At 56.2% G+C, this 24,752-nt stretch overlaps 1 protein-coding gene across 1 annotated transcript in view; it reads left to right on the top strand.

Annotated features, from left to right (window-relative positions):
- Positions 1–24,752, top strand: part of LOC128075726 (unconventional myosin-Vb-like) — a 59,846-nt gene that overhangs the window by 30,458 nt on the left and 4,636 nt on the right. The window contains exons 4-6 of the mRNA XM_052672718.1: positions 438–588; positions 8,453–8,729; positions 24,547–24,721. Of these exons, the coding sequence (XP_052528678.1) occupies positions 438–588; positions 8,453–8,729; positions 24,547–24,721 (603 nt within the window). The remainder of the gene's footprint in view (positions 1–437; positions 589–8,452; positions 8,730–24,546; positions 24,722–24,752) is intronic.

Genomic DNA, 24,752 nt, shown 5'->3' with positions numbered 1-24,752 from the left:
CTGTGGGGTCTTATGGGCTCCTATGGGCTCCTATGGGTTCCTATGGGGTGTTATGGGGTCCTATGGGGTGTTATGGGGTCTTATGGGGTCCTTTGGGGTCGTATGGGGTCTTATGGGGTCTGATGGGATCTTATAGGATCCTATGGGTCCCTATGGGTTCCTATGGGTTCCCATGGGTCCCTATGGGTCCTATGGGTCCCTATGGGTCTCTATGGGCTCCTATGGGTTCCTATGGGTCCTATGGGCTCCTATGGGGTTTTATGGGTTCCTTTGGGGTCCTATGGGTTCCTATGGGTCCCTATGGGTCCCTCTGGGTTCCTATGGGTCCCTATGGGTCCCTATGGGTCCCTATGGGCTCCCATGGGTCCCTATGGGTCCCTATGGGTCCCTATGGGTCCCTATGTGTCCCTATGCATCCTGATGGCGGTGCTGTGCAGGGCTTCACGGCGCAGTGCAGCGCGCAGCAGAAGGCGCAGAGCCTGCGGCACTTCGACCTGGCCGAGTACCGGGAGCTGCTGGGCGCCCTGTGCTCCAGCATCTACGCGCAGCTCTGCGCCGCCGCGGGGACCCAGCTGCAGCCCATGGTCGGTACGGAGCGCAGGGGGGAGCCTGGGACCCCATTAAACCGCATAGGGGCCCATAGGAGCCCACAAAACCCCATAGAACCACATAGGACCCCATAAGACCCCATTGGACCCCATAGGACCCCATAGGACTCCATAGGGATTCATAGGAGTCCATAAGCCGCCATAGGACCCCATAGCTCCCCATAAGACCCCATAGGACCCCATAGGACCCATAAGACCCCATAGGACCCCATAGGACTCATAGAATCCCAGAAAACCCCATAGGACCTATAGCACCGATAGGAGCCCATAAAACCCCATAGGACCCCATAGGCCCCCATAGGACCCCATAGGCCCCCATAGGACCCCATAGGACCCCATAGGACCCATACAATCCCATACGACCCCATAGGACCCCATCACACCCCATCAGACCCCATAGGACCCCATAGGACCTCATAGGACCCCATAAGACCCTATAACACCCCATAGAACCCCATAGAACCCATAGGAACCCATAGGACCCCATAGGACCTCATAGGACCCCATAAGACCCCATAACACCCCATAGGACCCCATAAGACCCCATAGGACCCCACAGCAGCCCATAGGACCCCATAGGACCCATAGAATCCCATAAGACCCCATAGGAGCCCATAACACCCCATAGAACCCATAAGACCCCATAGGACCCCATAGGACCCATAGAATCCCAGAAAACCCCATAGGACCCATAGAACCCCATAGGAGCCCATAGGACCCCATAAAACCCCATCAGACCCCATAGGACCCCATAAGACCCCATAGGACCTCATAGGACCCTGTGAGACCCCATAGGACTTCTTAAGACCCCATAAGACCCCATAGGACCCTATGAGACCCCATAGGAGCCCATAAGACCCCATAGGCCCCCATAGGACCACATGGGACCACATGGACCCCATAGGACCCCATAGAACTCCATAGGACCACATAAAACCCATCAGACCCCATAGGACCACATTGGACCCCATAAGACCCCATAGGACCCTGTAAAACCCCATAGGACCCCATAGCACCCCATACGACCCATAGAATCCCATAAAACCCCATAGGACCCCATAGGACCCCATCACACCCCATAGGACCCCATAAGACGCCATAGGACCCTATGAGACGCCATAAGAACCCATAGGACCTCATAGGACCCATAGAATCGCATAAATCCCCATAGGAGCCCATAAGACCCCATAAGACCCCATAGGACCCCATAAGACCTCATAGGACCCCATAGAACCCCATAGGAGCCCATAGGACCCAAAGAATCCCATAAATCCCCATACGAGCCCATAAGACCCCATAGGGCCCCATAAGACCCCATAGAACCCATAAGACCCCATAAGACCCCATAGGACCCCATAAGACCTCATAGGACCCCATAGAACCCCATAGGAGCCCATAGGACCCAAAGAATCCCATAAATCCCCATACGAGCCCATAAGACCCCATAGGGCCCCATAAGACCCCATAGAACCCATAGGACCCCATAGCACCCCATACGACTCCAGAAGACCCCATAGGACCCCATAGGACCCCATTAAACCCCATAGAGCTCCATAGGCCACCATAGAATCCCATAGGACCCCATAGGACTCCATAGGACCCCATAGAACCCCATAGGACCCCATAGGATCCCATGAGACCCCATAGGAACCCATAGGACCCCATAGGACTCCATAAGACCCCATAGCACCCCATAGGACCCCATAGGACCCCATAGGAACCGATCAGACCCCATAGGACCCCATAAGACCACATAGGACCCCATAGGATCCCATAGGACCCATAGAATACCATAAGACCCCATAGCACCCCATAAGACCCCATAGGACCCTATGACACCCCATCACACCCCATAGGACCACGTAGAACCCCATAAGACCCCATAAGACCGCGTGGACCCATAGGAGCGCATAAAACCCCATAGGAACCCATAAAACCCCATAGGACCCCATAGGACCCCATAGGACCCCATAGGACCCCATAGGACCCATAGAATCCCATAAAACCCCATAGGAGCCCATAGCACCCCATAGGACCCCATAAGAGCACATAGGACCCCATAGGACCCATAAAACCCCATAGGACCACATAGGACCCCATAAGACCACATAAGACCCCATAGGACCCCATAGGACCCCATACGAGCCCATAAGACCCCATAGAACCCATAGGACCCCATAGGACCCCATAGGACCCCATAAGACCCCATAGGACCCCATAGGACCCCATAGCACCCCATAAAACCCCATCAGACCCCATAGGACCACATTGGACCTCATAAGACCCCATAGGACCCCATAGGGCCCCATAGGACCCATAGAATCCCATAGGACCCCATAGGACCCCATAAGACCCCATAAGACCCCATAGGACCCCATAGAAGCCCATAAGACCTCATAGTGCTCCATAGGACTCCATAAGCCCCCATAGGACAACATAGAACCCATAGGACCCCATAAGACCCCACAGGGCTCCATATGACTCCATAAGCCCCCATAGGACCCCATAAGACCCCATAGAACCCATAGCACCCCGTAGGACTCCAGAAGACCCCATAGGACCCCATAGGACCCCATTAAACCCCATAGAGCTCCATAGGCCCCCATAGAATCCCATAGGACCCCATAGGACTCCATAGGACCCAATAGGACCCCATAGGACCCCATAGGATCCCATAAGACCCCATAGGAACCCATAGGACCCCATAGGACTCCATAAGACCCCATAGCACCCCATAGGACCCCATAGGACCACATAGGAGCCCATAACACCCCATAGGACCCATAAGGACCCCATAGGACCCTATCAGACTCCATAGGACCCCATAAGACCACATAGGACCCCATAGGATCCCATAGGACCCCATAAGACCCCATAAGACCCCACAGGACCCCATAGGACCCCATAAGACCCCATAGGAACCCATAGGACCCCATAAGACCCCATAGGACCCCATCAGACCCCATAGGACCACATTGGACCCCATAGGCCCCCATAGGACGCCATAAGACCCCATAGGACCTCTTAAGCCCCCATAGGACCCCATAGGACCCCATAGGACCCCATAGGACCCCATAAGCCTCCATAGGGTTCCATAGGAGTCCATAAGCCGCCATAGGACCCCATAGCTCCCCATAGGACCTCATAAGACCCCATAAGACCCCATAGGAGCCCATAACACCCCATAGGATCCCGTAAGACCCTATAAGACCCCATAAGTCCCCATAAATGCCCCATGTGACCCCATAAGACCCCATAGGACCTCATAGGACCCCATTGGACCCTATGAGACCCCATAAGACCCCATAGGACCCTATAGGACCCCATAGGACCCCATCAGACCCCATAGGACCCCATAGGACCCCATCAGACCCCATAAGACCCCATAGGGCCCCTTAGGACCCCATAAGAGCCCATAAGACCCCATAGGACCCCATAAGGCCCCATAGGACCCCATAAGACCCCATTGGACCGTATGAGAGCCTATAGGACGCCATAAGAGCTCATTGCACTCAATAAGAATCCATAGGACCCCTTAAGACCCCATAGGACCCCATAAGACCCCTTAAGTCCCCATAAATGTCCCATATGACCCCATAAATTCCCCATAGGACCCCATAAGACCCCATGGGACCCCATAGGACCCTATGACACCCCATAGGACCCCATAGGACCCCATAGCTCTCCATAGGACCCCATAGCTCTCCATAGAATCCCATAGGAGTCCATAAGACCCCATAGGACCCCATAAGACCCCATAGGACGTCATAAGACCCCATAAGACCCCATAGGACCCCATAAGACCCCATCAGACCCCATAAGCCCCCTTAGGACCCCATAGGCCCCCATAGGACCGCATAGGACCCCATAGGCCCCCATTTGACTCCATAGGACCCCATAGGAGCCCATAGGTCCCGATAGGACCCCATAGAAGCCCATAAGACCCCATAGGACCCCATAAGACCCCATAAGACCCCATAAGACCCCATAGGACCCCATAGGAGCCCATAGGACCCCATAAGCCCCCATAGGACCCTATAAGACGACATAGGACCCCATAAGGCCACATAGGACCCCATAAGACCCCATAGGACCCGATAGGACCCCATAGGACCTCATGAATGCCCCATAGCAGTGTATGAGACCCCATAGGACCCCATAAGACCCCATAGGACTCCATGAGACCCCATAGGACCCTATAAGCCCCCATAAGACCCCATAATGCCCCATAGGACCCCATAGGTCCTCATAAATCCCCCATAGGACCCCATAGGACCCCATAGGACCCCATAGGACCCCATAAGCCCCATTAGGACCCCATAGGACCCCATAGGACCTCATAGGACCTCATAAGACCCCATAGAAGCCCATGGGACCCCATAGGCCCCCATAGAACCCCACAGGACGCCATAGGACCCCATAGGATCCCATAGGACCCCATAAGACCCCATAGGACCCAATAGGGCCCCATAACACCCCGTAGGACCCCATAAGACCCCATAGGTCCTCATAAATGCCTTATAGGACCCCATAGGACCCCATAGGGACCCCGTAAGACCCCATAAGACCCCATAGGACCCGATAAATGCTCCATAAGACCCCATAGGTCTCCATAGCCTCCCATAGGACCCCATAAATGCCCCATAGGACTCCATGAGACCCCATAGGACCCTATAAGCCCCCATAAGACCCCATAATGCCCCATAGGACCCCATAGGACCCCATAGCTTCCCATAAGACCCCATAAGACCCCATAGGAACCCATAGGTCCTCATAAATCCCCCATAGTACCCCATAGGACCCCATTAGACCCCATAGGACCCCATAGGAGTCCATAAGCCCCCATAGGATCCCATAAATCCCCTATAGGGCCCCATAAGACCCCATAGGAGCTCATAGGACCCCATAGGACTCCATAGAACCCTATAGGACCCCATAGGACCCCATAGCTCCCCATAGGACCCCATAAGCCCCCATAAGACCCCGTATGACCCCATAGCTCCCCATAGGACCCCATAGGACCCCATAGCTCCCCATAGGACCCCATAAATGCCCCATAGGACTCCATGAGACCCCATAGGACCCTATAAGCCCCCATAGGACCCCTTAAGACCCCATAGGACCCCATAGCTTCCCATAGGACTCCATAGGAGTCCATAAGCCCCCATAGGATCCCATAAGACCCCATAAGACCCCATAAGACCCCATAGCTCCCCATAGGACCCCATAATACCCCATAGGACCCCATAGGACCCCATTTGACTCCATAGGAGCCCATAGGAGCCCATAGGACCCGATAGGACCCCATAGAAGCCCATAAGACCCCATAGGGCTCCATAAATGCCCCATAGGACCCCATAAGACCCCACAGGACCCCATAAGGACCCCATAGGACCCCATAAGACGCCATAGGACCCCATAAGGCCACATAGGACCCCATAGGACCCGTTAAGACCCCATAGGACCCCATAGGCACGCATAGGACCCCATAGGAGTCCATAAGACCCCATAAGACCCCATAGGATCCCAAAAGACCCCATAGGACCCGATAGGACCCCATAAGACCCCATAAGACCCCATAGGACCCCATAAGACCCCATAAGACCCCACAGGACCCCATAGGCTCCCATAGGAACTCATAAATGCCCCATAGGATTCTATGAGACCCCATAACACGCCATAAGACCCCATAGGACCCCATGAGCCCCCATAGGACCCATAAATGCCCCATAAGACCCCATAGGACCCCATAAGCCCCCTTAGGACCCCATAAGCCACCATAGGACCCCATAAGACCCCATAAGTCCCCATAGGCCCCCATAGGATCCCATAAGACCCCATAAGACCCCATAGGACCCCATAGGACCCGATAAGACCCCATAAGACCCTGTAAGACCCCATAAGACCCCATAGGACCCTATAAATGCCGCATAGGAATCTATGAGACCCCATAGGACCCCATAAGACCCCATAAGACCCCATAAGACCCCATAGGACCCCTTAGGCCCCCATAGGACCCCATAGCTCCCCATAGGACCCCATAGGAGTCCATAAGTCCCCATAGGACCCCATAGGCCCCCATAGGAGCTCATAAATCCCCCATAGGACCCCAGAGGAGTCCGTAAGACCCCATAGGACCCCATAAGACCCCATAGGACCCCATAAGACCCCATAGGACCCCATAGGACCCCATAGGACCTCATGAATGCCCCATAGCAGTGTATGAGACCCCATAGGACCCCATAAGACCCCATAGGACCCCATAAGCCCCCGTAAGACCCCATACGACCCCATAGCTCCCCATAGGACCCCATAGGACCCCATAAGCCCCCTTAGGACCCCATAGGACCCCATAGGACCTCATAGGACCTCATAAGACCCCATAATACCCCATAGGACCCCGTAGGCTCCCATAAGACCCCATAAGACCCCATAGGACCCCATAGGACCTCATAGGAGCCCGTAGGACCCCATAGGCCTCCATAGCTCCCCATAGGACCCCATAAGGCCCCATAGGACCCCATAAGCCCCCATAAGACCCCATAGGACACCATAGGACCCCACAGCTTCCCATAAGACCCCATAAGACCCCATAGGACCCCATAGGTCCTCATAAATCCCCCATAGTACCCCATAGGACCCCATAGCTCCCCATAGGACCCCATAGGACCCCATAGCTCCCCATAGGACCCCATAGGAGTCCATAAGCCCCCATAGGACCCTATAAGCCCACATAGGACCCCATAAGACCCCATAGGACCCCATAGGACCCCATAAGACCCCATAAGACCCCAAAGGACCCCATAAGACCACATAAGGCCTCATAGGACCCCATAAAACCTCATATGACCTCATAAAATCCCATAGGAGCCCATAAGACCGCATAGGACCCCATAGGACCCCATAAGACCCCATAAGACCCCATAAGACCCCATAGGACCCCATAGGAGCCCATAGGACCCCATAAGCCCCCATAGTACCCCATAGGACCCCATAGGACCCCATAGGACCCCATAACACCCCATAAGACCCCATAGGACCCTATAAGACGACATAGGACCCCATAAGGCCACATAGGACCCCATAAGACCCCATAGGACCCCATAGGACCCCATAGGACCTCATGAATGCCCCATAGCAGTGTATGAGACCCCATAGGACCCCATAAGACCCCATAGGACCCCATAAGGCCACATAGGACCCCATAAGACCCCATAGGACCCCATAAGACCCCATAGGACTCCATAGCTCCCCATAGGACCCCATAGGACCCCATAGGACCCCATAGGACCCCATAAGCCCCCATAGGAGCCCATAAGACCCCATAAGCCCCCTTAGGACCCCATAAGCCACCATAGCTCCCCATAGGACCCCATAAATGCCCGATAGGAGTTCATGAGACCCCATAGGAGTCCATAAGACCCCATAGGACCCCATAAGAGCCCATAGGACCCCATAGGTCCTCATAAATCCCCCATAGTACCCCATAGGACCCCATTAGACCCCATAGGACCCCATAGGACCCCATAGGGCCCCATAGGACCCCATAAGCCCCCTTAGGACCCCATAGCACCCCATAGGACCTCATAGGACCTCATAAGACCCCATAATACCCCATAGGACCCCATAGGCTCCCATAAGACCCCATAAGACCCCATAGGACCCCATAGGACCTCATAGGAGCCCGTAGGACCCCATAGGCCTCCATAGCTCCCCATAGGACCCCATAAGGCCCCATAGGACCCCATAAGCCCCCATAGGACCCTATAAGACCCCATAGGACCCCATAATCCCTTTATAGGGCCGCCGTCTTATATGGGATCTCCATCTCTTCCCCTTCGCAGTGTCGGCCATGCTGGAATCCCAAACCTTATGGGCTCCCAAACCTATGGGATCCCGAAGCCGCAGCTCCCATAGGGGCGAATGGGAAGCATCCTATACCCTGCAAGACCTTATAGGGCGGCTGGATGAGCTTTATAGGGTCGTGAGTGAGCACGGCCTGGACCCCGAGGTGATCCTACAGTTGTTCGGGCAGCTGCTTTATAGGGTCAGCGCCGTGGCCCTCAATCATCTGCTGCTCAGCAAGGAGCTCTGCTGCTGGGCCACCGGCCTGCAGCTCCGGTACGGAGATATAGGGGCCGGGGGGGGGTTTATAGGGTCGGGGGGGGGTTTGTGGGGTCGGGGGGGGTTGTGGGGTCGCATGGTGTGGGGTTGTGTCCATAGGAACCCATAGGACCCCATAGGACGCAGTGGGACCCCATAGGAGCCAGTGGGACCCTATAAGACCCCATAGGACCCTATAAGACCCCTAGGACCCCATAGGACCCGATAAGACCCCATAGGACCCCATAGGACCCTATAAGACCACATAGGACCCTATAAGACCCCATAAGACCCCATAGGACCCCATAAGACCCCATAGGACCCCATAAGACCCCATAGGACCCTATAAGACCCCTAAGACCTCATAGGACCCCATAGAACCCCATAAGACCCCATAGGACCCTATAAGACCACATAGGACCCCATAAGACCCCATAGGACCCCATAGGACCCCATAAGACCCCTAGGACCCTATAAGACTCCTAGGACCCCATAGGACCCCATAGAACCCCATAAGACCCCATAGAACCCTATAAGACCCCATAGGACCCTTTAAGACCCGTAAGACCCATAGCACCCTATAAGATCCCTAGGACCCCATAGGACCCCATAAGACACCATAGGACCCCATAAGACCCCATAGAACCCTATAAGACCCCTAGGATCCTATAAGACCCATAAGACCCCATAGGACCCTATAAGACCCATAAGAGCCCATAGGACCCTATAAGACCCATAAGACCCCATAGGACCCCATAAGACCCCATAGGACCCCATAGGACCCTATAAGACCACATAGGATCCTATAAGACCCCAGAAGACCCATAGGACCCCATAGAACCCCATAAGACCCCATAGGACCCCATAGGACCCCATAAGACCCCATAAGACCCTATAAGACCCCATAGGACCCTATAAGACCCCTAGGACCCTATAAGACCCCTAGGACCCCATAGGACCCCGTAAGACCCCTAGGACCCCATAGGACCCCATAGGACCCCATAGGACCCCATAGAACCTCATAAGACCCCATAGGACCCCATAAGACCCCTAGGACCCCATAGGACCCTATAAGACCCCTAGGACCCCATAGAACCTCATAAGACCCCATAGGACCCCATAAGACCCCACAGGAACCCATAAGACCCCACAGAACCCCATAAGACCCCATAGGACCCCATAAGGAACCCTAACGTCAGGGGGGGTTTGTGGAGTCGGGGGGGGTTTGTGGGGTCGGGGGGGGTTGTGGGGTCGCATTGTGTGGGGTTGTGTCCATAGGAACCCATAGGACCCCATAGGACGCAGTGGGACCCCATAGGAGCCAGTGGGATCCCATAAGACCCCATAGGACCCTATAAGACCCCTAGGACCCCATAGGACCCGATAAGACCCCATAGGACCCCATAGGACCCTATAAGACCACATAGGACCCTATAAGACCCCATAAGACCCCATAGGACCCCATAAGACCCCATAGGACCCCATAAGACCCCATAGGACCCTATAAGACCCCTAAGACCTCATAGGACCCCATAGAACCCCATAAGAGCCCATAGGACCCCATAAGACCCTATAAGACCCCATAGGACCCTATAAGACCCCATAGGACCCCATAAGACCCCTAGGACCCTATAAGACTCCTAGGACCCCATAGGACCCCATAGAACCCCATAAGACCCCTAGGACCCCATAGGACCCCATAAGACCCCATAGAACCTCATAAGACCCCATAGGACCCTTTAAGACCCGTAAGACCCATAGCACCCTATAAGATCCCTAGGACCCCATAGGACCCCATAAGACACCATAGGACCCCATAGGACCCCATAGAACCCCATAAGACCCCTAGGACCCCATAGGACCCCATAAGACCCCATAGAACCCCATAAGACCCCATAGGTCCCTATAAGACCCCTAGAACCCCATACGACCCCATAGAACCACATAAGACCCCATAGGACCCTATAAGACCCCATAGGACCCTATAAGACCCCATAAGACCCCATAGAACCCCATAAGACCCCATAGAACCCTATAAGACCCCTAGGATCCTATAAGACCCATAAGACCCCATAGGACCCTATAAGACCCATAAGACCCCATAGGACCCCATTAGACCCCATAAGACTCCATAGGACCCCATAAGACCCCATAGGACCCCATAAGACCCCTAGGACCCTATAAGACTCCTAGGACCCCATAGGACCCCATAAGACCCCATAGAACCTCATAAAACCCCATAGGACCCTTTAAGACCCGTAAGACCCATAGCACCCTATAAGATCCCTAGGACCCCATAGGACCCCATAAGACACCATAGGACCCCATAGGACCCCATAGGACCCCATAAGACCCCTAGGACCCCATAGAACCTCATAAGACCCCATAGGACCCCATAAGACCCCATAGGACCCCAAAAGACCCCATAGGACCCCATAAGACCCCATAAGACCCCACAGGAACCCATAAGACCCCACAGAACCCCATAAGACCCCATAGGACCCCATAAGGAACCCAAAGGTCAGGGTTGGGTTGTGGGGTCGGGGGGGGTTTGTGGGGTCGGGGGGGGTTGTGGGGTCGCATTGTGTGGGGTTGTGTCCATAGGAACCCATAGGACCCCATAGGACGCAGTGGGACCCCATAGGACCCCATAAGACCCCATAGGACCCTATAAGACCCATAAGACCCCATAGGACCCTATAAGACCCCATAGGACCCCATAAGACCCCATAGAACCCTATAAGACCCCTAGGATCCTATAAGACCCATAAGACCCCATAGGACCCTATAAGACCCCATAGGACCCCATAAGACCCCATAAGACCCCATAGGACCCTATAAGACCACATAGGACCCCATAAGACCCCATAGGACCCCATAGAACCCCATAAGACCCCATAGGACCCCATAGGACCCCATAGGACCCCATAGGACCCCATAAGACCCCTAGGACCCCATAGGACCCCTAGGACCCCATAGAACCCCATAGGACCCCATAGGACCCCATAGGACCCCATAAGACCCCATAGGACCCCATAAGACCCCATAGGACCCCATAGGACCCCATAAGACCCCTAGGACCCCATAGGACCCCTAGGACCCCATAGAACCCCATAGGACGCAATGGGACCCTATAAGACCCCTAGGACCCCATACGACCCCATAGAACCACATAAGACCCCTTAGGACCCTATAAGACCCCATAGGACCCTATAAGACCCCATAAGACCCCATAGAACCCCATAAGACCCCATAGAACCCTATAAGACCCCTAGGATCCTATAAGACCCATAAGACCCCATAGGACCCTTTAAGACCCATAAGACCCCATAGGACCACATTAGACCCCATAAGACTCCATAGGACCCCATAAGACCCCATAGGACCCCATAAGACCCCATAGGACCCCAAAAGACCCCATAGGACCCCATAAGACCCCATAAGACCCCACAGGAACCCATAAGACCCCACAGAACCCCATAAGACCCCATAGGACTCCATAAGGAACCCTAAGGTCAGGGTTGGGTTGTGGGGTCGGGGGGGGTTTGTGGGGTCGGGGGGGGTTGTGGGGTCGCATTGTGTGGGGTTGTGTCCATAGGAACCCATAGGAAGCTGTGGGATCCCATAAGAGCCCATAGGACCTCATTGGACCCCATAAGACCCCATAGGACCCCATAGGACGCAATGGGACCCTATAAGACCCCTAGGACCCCATAAGACCCCATAAGACCCCGCAAAACCCCGTTAGACCCCATAGGACCCTTTAAGACCCCTAAGACCTCATAGGACCCCATAGAACCCCATAAGACCCCATAGGACCCCATAAGACCCTATAAGACCCCATAGGACTCTATAAGACCCCATAGGACCCCATAAGACCCCTAGGACCCCATAGGACCCCATAAGACCCCATAGAACCTCATAAGACCCCATAGGACCCTTTAAGACCCGTAAGACCCATAGCACCCTATAAGATCCCTAGGACCCCATAGGACCCCATAAGACACCATAGGACCCCATAGGACCCCATAGGACCCCATAAGACCCCATAGGACCCCATAGAACCTCATAAGACCCCATAGGACCCTATAAGACCCCATAGGACCCTTTAAGACCCATAAGACCCCATAGGACCCCATAAGACCCCATAGAACCCTATAAGACCCCTAGGATCCTATAAGACCCATAAGACCCCATAGGACCCTATAAGACCCATAAGAGCCCATAGGACCCCATTAGACCCCATAAGACTCCATAGGACCCCATAAGACCCCATAGGACGCCATAAGACCCCTAGGACCCCATAGAACCTCATAAGACCCCACAGGAACCCATAAGACCCCACAGAACCCCATAAGACCCCATAGGACCCCATAAGGAACCCTAACGTCAGGGGGGGTTTGTGGGGTCGGGGGGGGTTGTGGGGTCGCATTGTGTGGGGTTGTGTCCATAGGAACCCATAGGAAGCTGTGGAACCCTATAAGAGCCCATAGGACCCCATAGAACCCTATAAGACCCTTTAAGACACCATAGGACCCCATAAGACTCCTAGGACCCCATAGGACCCTATAAGACCCCATAGGACCCCATAGGACCCTATAAGACCACATAGGACCCCATAGGACCCCATAAGACCCTACAGGACCCTATAAGACCCCATAGGACCCTATAAGACCCCATAGGACCCTTTAAGACCCATAAGACCACATAGGACCCAGTGGGACCATATAAGACCCCATAGGACCCCATAGGACCCCATAAGACCCCATAGGACCCCATAGGACCCCATAAGACCCCATAGGAGCCAGTGGGACCCCATAAGACCCCATAGGACCCTATAAGACCCCTAGGACCCCATAGGACCCCATAAGACCCTACAGGACACTATAAGACCCCATACGACCCTATAAGACCCCATAGGACCCCATAGGACCCCATAAGACCCCTAGGACCCTATAAGATCCCTAGGACCCCATAGGACCACATAAGACTCCTAGGACCCCATAGAACCCCATAGGACGCAATGGGACCCCATAAGACCCCATAGGACCCCATAGGACGCAATGGGACCCCATAAGACCCCTAGGACCCCATAAGACCCCGCAAAACCCCGTTAGACCCCATAGGACCCTTTAAGACCCCTAAGACCTCATAGGACCCCATAAAACCCCATAAGAGCCCATAGGACCCCATAAGACCCCTAGGACCCTATAAGACTCCTAGGACCCTATAAGACCCCATAGGACCCCATAGGACCCACTAAGACCCCTAGGACCCCATAGGACCCCATAGGACGCAGCGGGACCCTATAAGACCCCTAGGACCCCATACGACCCCATAGAACCACATAAGACCCCATAGGACCCTATAAGACCCATAGGACCCCATAAGACCCCATAGAACCCCATAGAACGCAATGGGACCCTTTAAGACCCCATAGGACCCTATAAGACCGCATAGGACCCTTTAAGACCCCTAGCACCCCATAAGACCCATATGACTCCATAAGACCCCATAGAACCACATAAGACCCCTTAGGACGCTATAAGACCCCATAGGACCCCATAGGACCCAATAAGACCCCTAGGACCCCATAGGACCCCATAGGACGCAGTGGGACCCCATAGGACCCCATAGGACCCCATAAGACCCCATAGGACCCTATAAGACCCCTAGCACCCCATAAGACCCATAGGACTCCATAAGACCCCATAGGACCCCATAGCACCCCATAAAGACCCCATAGGATCCCCATAAGACCCCATAGCACCCCATATTCCCCTTGGAACCCCATTAGGCCCCCATAGGACCCCATAGATCCCCATGAGAACCCCATAGCACCCCATAGCACCCCCATAAGACCCCATAGGGCCCTATAATCCCCTTGGAACCCTATTAGGCCCCCATAGGACCCCATAGCACCCCATAGGACCCCCATAGGATCCCCATAAGACCCCATAAGACCTCATAGGACCCCATAGGCCCCCATAGGACCCCATAGCACCCCATAGGACCCCCATAGGCCCCCATTAGGCCCCCATAAAGACCCCATAGCACCCCATAAAGGCCCCATAGGACCCCATAGATCCCCATAGGACCCCATAGCACCCCCATAAAGACCCCATGGCACCCCATAGTCCCCTTGGAACCCCATTGGGCCCCCATAGGACCCCATTATGCCCCCATAGGACCCCATAGGACCCCATAGATCCCCATTAGAACCCCATAGCACCCCATAGGACCCCATTAGGCCCCCATAGACCCTCATAGGGCCCCCATAGGACCCCATTAGGCCCCCATACGACCCCATAGATCCCCATAAGACCCCATAGTACCCCATAGATCCCCATTAGGCCCCCATAGGACCCCATAGCACCCCATAAAGACCCCATAGGCCCCCATAGCAGTCCATAGGACCCCGTAGTCCCCTTGGAACCCCATTAGGCCCCCATAGGCCCCCATAGGACCCCATAGCACCCCATAGATCCCCATTAGGCCCCCATAGGACCCCCATAGGACACCCATAGGACCCCATAGCACCCCATAGGACCCCATAGTCCCCCTTGGAACCCCATTAGGCCACCATAGGACCCCATTATGCCCCCATAGGACCCCATAGGCCCCCATAGGCCCCCATAGGACCCCCATAGGACCCCATAGCACCCCATAGCACCCCCATAAAGACCCCATAGCACCCCATAGGACCCCCATAGGACCCCATTAGGCCCCCATAAGCCCCCATAGGACCCTATAGGACCCCAGAGGACCCCCATAAAGGCCCAATAGCACCCCATAGGACCCCCATAGGACCCCATAGGACCCCATAGTCCCCCTTGGAACCCCATTAGGCCCCCATAGGACCCCCATAGGACCCCATAGACCCCCATTAGTCCCCCTTAACACCCCATAGCACCCCATAATCCCCTTGGAACCCCATTGGGCCCCCATAGGACCCCCATAGGCCCCCATAGATCCCCATTAGAACCCCATAGCACCCCATAGGACCCCATTAGGCCCCCATAGGACCCCATAGATCCCCATAGGCCCCCATTAGGCCCCCATAGCACCCCATAGGACCCACATGGGACCCCATAGATCCCCATTAGGCCCCCATAGGACCCGCATAGGACCCCATAGATCCCCATTAGAACCCCATAGCACCCCATAGAACCCCATTAGGCCCCCATAGGACCCCATAGCACCCCATAGATCCCCATTAGGCCCCCATAGGACCCCATTAGGCCCCCATAGGACCCCATAGCACCCCATAGATCCCCATTAGGCCCCCATAGAACCCCATTAGGCCCTCATAGGACCCCATAGCACCCCATAGATCCCCATTAGAACCCATAGCACCCCATAGGACCCCATTAGGCCCCCATAGCACCCCCATAAAGACCCCATAGCACTCCATAGTCCCCTTGGAACCCCATTGGGCCCCCATAGGACCCCATAGCACCCCATAAAGGCCCCATAGGTCCCCCATAAGACCCCATAGCACCCCATAATCCCCTAGGAACCCCATTAGGCCCCCATAGGACCCCATTGAGCCCCCATAGGACCCCCATAGGACCCCCATAGGACCCCATAGGACCCCATAGATCCCCATTAGAACCCCATAGCACCCCATAGGACCCCATTAGGCCCCCATAGGACCCCATAGCACCCCATAGATCCCCATTAGGCCCCCATAGGACCCCATAGGCCCTCATAGGACCCCATAGATCCCCATTAGGACCCCATAGGACCCCATAAAGGCCCCATAGGACCCCTTTAGGCCCCCATAGGACCCCATAGCACCCCATAAAGGCCCTATAGGACCCCATAGGACCCTTGGAACGCCATTAGGCCCCCATTAGGCCCCCATAGGACCCACATAGGACCCCATAGATCGCCATTAGGGCCCCATGGGACCCCCATAGGACCCCATAGCACCCCCATAAGACCACATAGGACCCCATAGTCCCCTTGGAACCCCATTAGGCCCCCATAGGACCCCATAGATCCCCATAAGCCCCCATAGCACCCCATAGATCCCCATTAGGCCCCCATAGCACCCCATAAAGACCCCATAGGCCCCCATAGCACCCCATAGGACCCCGTAGTCCCCTTGGAACCCCATTAGGCCCCCATAGCACCCCATAAAGGACCCATAGGACCCCCATAGGACCCCCATAGGCCCCCATAGATCCTCATTAGGCCCTAATGGGACCCCATAGGACCCCCATAGGACCCCATAGGACCCATAGACCCCCATAGAACCCCATTAGGCCCCCATACGACCCCATAGATCCCCATTAGAACCCCATAGCACCCCCATAAAGACCCCATTGCACTCCATATTCCCATTGGAACCCCATTGGGCCCCCATAGGACCCCATTAGGCCCCCATACGACCCCATAGCACCCCTTAAAGGCCCCATAGGTCCCCCATAAGACCCCATAGCACCCCATAATCCCCTAGGAACCCCATTAGGCCCCCATAGGACCCCATAGATCCCCATAAAGGCCCCATTGAGCCCCCATAGGACCCCCATAGGACCCCCATAGGACCCCATAGCACCCCATAGATCCCCATTAGGCCCCCATAGGCCCTCATAGGACCCCATAGATCCCCATTAGGACCCCCATAGGACCCCATAAAGGCCCCATAGGACCCCTTTAGGCCCCCATAGGACCCCATAGCACCCCATAAAGGCCCTATAGGACCCCATAGGACCCTTGGAACGCCATTAGGCCCCCATTAGGCCCCCATAGGACCCCCATAGGACCCCATAGATCGCCATTAGGGCCCCATGGGACCCCCATAGGACCCCATAGCACCCCCATAAGACCACATAGGACCCCATAGTCCCCTTGGAACCCCATTAGGCCCCCACAGGCCCCCATAGGGCCCCATTAGGACCCCATAGCACCCCCATTAGAACCCCATAGATCCCCATTAGAACCCCATAGATCCCCATTAGGCCCCCATAGCACCCCATAGGACCCCCATAGGACCCCATACGACCCCATAGCACCCCATAATCCCCTTGGAACCCCATTAGGCCCCCATAGGACCCCCATAGGACCCCATAGATCCCCATTAGGACCGCATAGCACCCCATAGGACCCCCATAGGACCCCATTAGGCCCCCATAAGCCCCCATAGGACCCTATAGGACCCCAGAGGACCCCCATAAAGGCCCAATAGCACCCCATAGGACCCCCATAGGACCCCATAGGACCCCATAGTCCCCCTTGGAACCCCATTAGGCCCCCATAGGACCCCATAGCACCCCATAAAGGCCCCATAGCACCCCATAGGACCCCCATAGGACCCCATTAGGCCCCCATAAGCCCCCATAGGACCCCATAGCACCCCATAGGACCCCATAGTCCCCCTTGGAACCCCATTAGGCCCCCATAGGACCCCATTGAGCCCCCATAGGACCCCCATAGGACCCCCATAGGACCCCATAGGACCCCATAGATCCCCATTAGAACCCATAGCACCCCATAGGACCCCATTAGGCCCCCATAGGACCCCATAGATCCCCATAAAAGCCCCATAGGGCCCCCATAGGACCCCATAGGCCCTCATAGGACCCCATAGATCCCCATTAGGACCCCATAGATCCCCATAGGATCCCATAGCACCCCCATAAGACCACATAGGAACCCATAATCCCCTTGGAACCCCATTAGGGCCCTATAAGACCCCCATTAGGCCCCCATAGCACCCCATAGGACCCCCATAGGACCCCATTAGGCCCCCATAGGACCCCATAGCACCCCATAAAGGCCCCATAGGACCCCTGTAAGACCCCATAGCCCCCCATAATCCCCTTGGAACCCCATTAGGCCCCCATAGGACCCCCATAGGACCCCATAGATTCCCATTAGGGCCCCATGGGACCCCCATAGGACCCCCATAAGACCCCATTAGGCCCCCATACGACCCCATAGCACCCCATAATCCCCTTGGAACCCCATTAGGCCCCCATAGGCCCCCATTGGACCTCCATAGGCCCCCATTAGGCCCCCATAGCACCCCATAGGACCCCCATAGGACCCCATAAGACCCCATAGGACCCCATAGGCCCTCATAGGACCCCATAGATCCCCATAAGACTCCATAGCACCCCATAGATCCCCATTAGGAGCCCATAGGAGCCCCATAGGACACCCATAGGACCCCATTAGGCCCCCATACGACCCCATAGATCCCCATAAGACCCCATAGTACCCCATAGATCCCCATTAGGCCCCCATAGGACCCCATTAGGCCCCCATACGACCCCATAGGACCCCCATAGGACCCCATAGGACCCCATAGCCCCCCATAGTCCCCTTGGAACTCCATTAGGCCCCCATAGGACCCCATTGAGCCCCCATACGACCCCATAGCACCCCATAAAGGCCCCATAGGTCCCCCATAAGACCCCATAGCACCCCATAATCCCCTAGGAACCCCATTAGGTCCCCATAGGACCCCATTGAGCCCCCATAGGACCCCCATAGGACCCCATAGGACCCCATACGACCCCATAGCACCCCATAATCCCCTTGGAACCCCATTAGGCCCCCATAGGACCCCCATAGGACCCCATAGATCCCCATTAGGCCCCCATAGCACCCCATAGGACCCCCATAGGACCCCATTAGGCCCCCATAAGCCCCCATAGGACCCTATAGGACCCCAGAGGACCCCCATAAAGGCCCAATAGCACCCCATAGGACCCCCATAGGACCCCATAGGACCCCATAGTCCCCCTTGGAACCCCATTAGGCCCCCATAGGACCCCCGTAGGTCCCCATAGATCCCCATTGGGCCCCCATAGCACCCCATAGGACCCCCATAGGACCCCATAGATCCCCATTAGAACCCCATAGCACCCCATAGGACCCCATAGGACCTCATTAGGACCCCATAGGGCCCCCATAGGACCCCATTAGGCCCCCATACGACCCCATAGATCCCCATAAGTCCCCATAGTACCCCATAGATCCCCATTAGGCCCCCATAGGACCCCATAGCACCCCATAGGACCCCCATAGGACCCCATAGATCCCCATTAGAACCCCATAGCACCCCATAGGCCCCCATTAGGCCCCCATAGATCCCCATAGGACCCCATAGCACCCCCATAAGACCACATAGGACCCCATAGTCCCCTTGGAACCCCATTAGGCCCCCATAGGACCCCATAGATCCCCATAAGCCCCCATAGGCCCCCATAGATCCCCATTAGGCCCCCATAGCACCCCATAGGACCCCCATAGGACCCCATAGGACCCCATAGATCCCCATAATCCCCTTGGAACCCCATTAGACCCCCATAGGACCCCCATAGGACCCCATAGTCCCCTTGGAACCCCATTAGACCCCCATAAAGGCCCCATAGGACCCCATAGCACCCCATATTCCCTTGGAACCTCATTGGGCCCCCATAGGACCCCCATAGGACCCCATAGCACCCCATAAGACCCCATAGCACCCCATAAAGGCCCCCATAATCCCCTTGGAACCCCATTAGACCCCCATAAAGGCCCCATAGGACCCCATAGCACCCCATAAAGGCCCCATAGCACCCCATAGGACCCCCATAGGACCCCATTAGGCCCCCATAAGCCCCCATAGGACCCTATAGGACCCCAGAGGACCCCCATAAAGGCCCAATAGCACCCCATAGGACCCCCATAGGACCCCATAGGACCCCATAGTCCCCCTTGGAACCCCATTAGGCCCCCATAGGACCCCATTGAGCCCCCATAGGACCCCCATAGGACCCCATAGGACCCCATAGATCCCCATTAGAACCCATAGCACCCCATAGGACCCCATTAGGCCCCCATAGGACCCCATAGATCCCCATAAAGGCCCCATAGGGCCCCCATAGGACCCCATAGGACCCCCATAGGACCCCATAGATCCCCATTAGGCCCCCATAGACCCCCATAGGACCCCCGTAGGTCCCCATAGATCCCCATTGGGCCCCCATAGAACCCCATAGCACCCTATAAAGGCCCCATAGGACCCCCATAAGACCCCATAGTACCCCATAGTCCCCTTGGAACCCCATTAGGCCCCCATAGGACCCCATAGGATCCCATAGATCGCCATTAGGGCCTCATAGCACCCCCTTAAGACCCCATAGAGCCCCATAGGCCCCCATAGGACCCCATAGCACCCCATAGGACCCCCATAGGACCCCATAGATCCCCATTAGAACCCCATAGCACCCCATAGGACCCCATTAGGCCCCCATAGGCCCCCATAGGACCCCCATAGGACCCCATAGCACCCCATAGCACCCCATAATCCCCTTGGAACCCCATTAGACCCCCATAAAGGCCCCATAGGACCCCATAGCACCCCCATAAAGACCCCATAGCACTCCATAGATCCCCATTAGGCCCCCATAGCACCCCATAAGACCCCCATAGGACCCCATAGATCCCCATTAGGCCCCCATAGGACCCCATAGGCCCTCATAGGACCCCATAGCACCCCATAGGACCCCATTAGGCCCCCATAGGACCCCCATAGGACACCCATAGGACCCCATAGATCCCCATTAGGACCCCATAGGACCCCATAAAGGCCCCATAGGACCCCTTTAGGCCCCCATAGGACCCCATAGCACCCCATAAAGGCCCTATAAGACCCCATAGGACCCTTGGAACGCCATTAGGCCCCCATTAGGCCCCCATAGGACCCCCATAGGACCTCATAGATCGCCATTAGGGCCCCATGGGACCCCCATAGGACCCCATAGCACCCCCATAAGACCACATAGGACCCCGTAGTCCCCTTGGAACCCCATTAGGCCCCCATAGCACCCCATAGATCCCCATAAGCCCCCATAGCACCCCATAGATCCCCATTAGGCCCCCATAGCACCCCATAGGACCCCCATAGGACCCCATAGCACCCCATAGATCCCCATAATCCCCTTGGAACCCCATTAGACCCCCATAGGACCCCCATAGGACCCCATAGTCTCCTTGGAACCCCATTAGACCCCCATAAAGGCCCCATAGGACCCCATAGCACCCCATATTCCCTTGGAACCTCATTGGGCCCCCATAGGACCCCCATAGGACCCCATAGCACCCCATAAGACCCCATAGCACCCCATAGATCCCCATTAGCCCCCCATAGGACCCCTTTAGGCCCCCATAAGACCCCATAGGGCCCCATAATCCCCTTGGAACCCCATTAGGCCCCCATAGGACCCCATAGAACCCCATAAAGGCCCCATAGGACTCCCATAAGACCCCATAGCACCCCATAGATCCGCATTAGGCCCCCATAGGACCCCATTAGGCCCCCATAGGTCCCCATTAGGCCCCCATAGGACCCGCATAGGACCCCATAGGTCCCCATTAGAACCCCATAGCACCCCATAGGACCCCATAGGACCCCATTAGGCCCCCATATGACCCCATAGGACCCCCATAGATCCCCATAAGACCCCATAGCACCCCATAGATCCCCATTAGGCCCCCATAGGACCCCATAGCACCCCATAAAGGCCCCATTAGGCCCCCATAGGACCCCATAGGCCCTCATAGGACCCCATAGATCCCCATTAGGACCCCATAGATCCCCATAGGACCCCATAGCACCCCATAGGACCCCATTAGGCCCCCATAGGACCCCATAGATCCCCATAAAGGCCCCATAGGCCCCCATAGGACCCCCATATGACCCCATAGGACCCCATAGATCCCCATTAGAACCCCATAGATCCCCATAGGACCCCATAGCACCCCCATTAGGCCCCCATAGGACCCCATAGGATCCCATAGATCGCCATTAGGGCCTCATAGCACCCCCTTAAAACCCCATAGAGCCCCATAGGCCCCCATAGGACCCCATAGCACCCCATAGGACCCCCATAGGACCCCATAGATCCCCATTAGAACCCCATAGCACCCCATAGGACCCCATTAGGCCCCCATACGACCCCATAGATCCCCATAAGACCCCATAGCACCCCATAGGACCCCATAGTCCCCCTTGGAACCCCATTAGGCCCCCATAGGACCCCCATAGGACCCCATAGATCCCCATTAGGCCCCCATAGGACCCCATAGGCCCCCATAGGGCCCCATAAGACCCCATAGGACCCCATAGGCCCTCATAGGACCCCATAGATCCCCATTAGGACCCCATAGCACCCCATCGGACCCCCATAGGACCCCATACGACCCCATAGCACCCCATAATCCCCTTGGAACCCCATTAGGCCCCCATAAGACCCCCATAGGACCCCATAGATCCCCATTAGGACCGCATAGCACCCCATAGGACCCCCATAGGACCCCATTAGGCCCCCATAAGCCCCCATAGGACCCTATAGGACCCCAGAGGACCCCCATAAAGGCCCAATAGCACCCCATAGGACCCCCATAGGACCCCATAGGACCCCATAGTCCCCCTTGGAACCCCATTAGGCCCCCATAGGACCCCCGTAGGTCCCCATAGATCCCCATTGGGCCCCCAAAGCACCCCATAGGACCCCATAGGACCCCATAGGACCCCATTAGAACCCCATAGCACCCCAGAGGACCTCATTAGGACCCCATAGGGCCCCCATAGGACCCCATAGACCCCATTAGGCCCCCATACGACCCCATAGCACCCCATAATCCCTTTGGAACCCCATTGGGCCCCCATAGGACCCCATAGCACCCCATAAAGGCCCCATAGGCCCCCATAGGACCCCATGCATCCCCATTAGGACCCCACAGCACCCCATAGGACCCCCATAGGACCCCATTAGGGCCCCATAGGGCCCCATAGATCCCCATTAGGCCCCCATAGCACCCCATAGGACCCCATAGATCCCCATTAGAACCCCCATAGGACCCCATAGATCCCCATCAGAACCCCATGGCACCCCATAGTCCCCTTGGAACCCCATTGGGCCCCCATAGGACCCCCATAACACCCCATAGCACCCCATAGTCCCCTTGAAACCCCATTAGGCCCCCATAGGACCCCCATAGGACCCCATAGATCCCCATTAGGGCCCCATGGGACCCCCATAGGACCCCCATAGGACCCCATTAGTCCCCCTTAACACCCCATAGCACCCCATAATCCCCTTGGAACCCCATTAGGCCCCCATAAGACCCCCATAGGACCCCATAGATCCCCATTAGGACCGCATAGCACCCCATAGGACCCCCATAGGACCCCATAGATCCCCATTAGAACCCCATAGCACCCCATAGGCCCCCATTAGGCCCCCATAGGACCCCATAGATCCCCATAAAGGCCCCATAGGGCCCCCATAGGACCCCATAGGCCCTCATAGGACCCCATAGATCCCCATTAGGACCCCATAGATCCCCATAGGACCCCATAGGACCTCATTAGGCCCCCATAGGCCCCCATAGGACCCCCATAGGACCCCATAGGACCCCATAGATCCCCATTAGAACCCCATAGCACCCCATAGGACCCCATAGGACCTCATTAGGACCCCATAGGGCCCCCATAGATCCCCATTAGAACCCCATAGCACCCCATAGGACCCCATTAGGCCCCCATAGGACCCCATAGATCCCCATAAAGGCCCCATAGGGCCCCCATAGCACCCCATAGGACCCCCATAGGACCCCATAGATCCCCATAAGTCCCCATAGTACCCCATAGATCCCCATTAGGCCCCCATACGACCCCATAGCACCCCATAGGACCCCCATAGGACCCCATAGATCCCCATTAGCCCCCCATAGCACCCCATAGGACCCCATTAGGCCCCCATAGGACCCCATAGGACCCCCATAGGACCCCATAGATCCCCCCTAACCCCCTTTTCCCCCCCCCTCGTCCCAGGTTCAACATCAGCCAGCTGGAGGAGTGGCTGCACAGGCGGAAGCTGCAGCACAGCGGGGCCCTGCAGGCCCTGCAGCCTTTGATCCAGGCCGCCCAGCTGCTGCAGCTCAACAAGAAGAGCCAGCAGGACGCCCAGGCCATCTGCAGCCACTGCACTGCGCTCAGCTGCCAGCAGGTGGCGCTCTTGAATGGGGGCCTATGGGGTT

This window comes from Tympanuchus pallidicinctus, unplaced genomic scaffold (genome assembly GCF_026119805.1).
Source record: "Tympanuchus pallidicinctus isolate F22 unplaced genomic scaffold, pur_lepc_1.0 scaffold127, whole genome shotgun sequence".
In the NCBI taxonomy this organism is placed as follows: domain Eukaryota; kingdom Metazoa; phylum Chordata; class Aves; order Galliformes; family Phasianidae; genus Tympanuchus; species Tympanuchus pallidicinctus.
The sequence above is the reverse complement of the archived record's forward strand: the minus strand, read 5'-3'. Positions and strand labels throughout refer to the sequence as shown.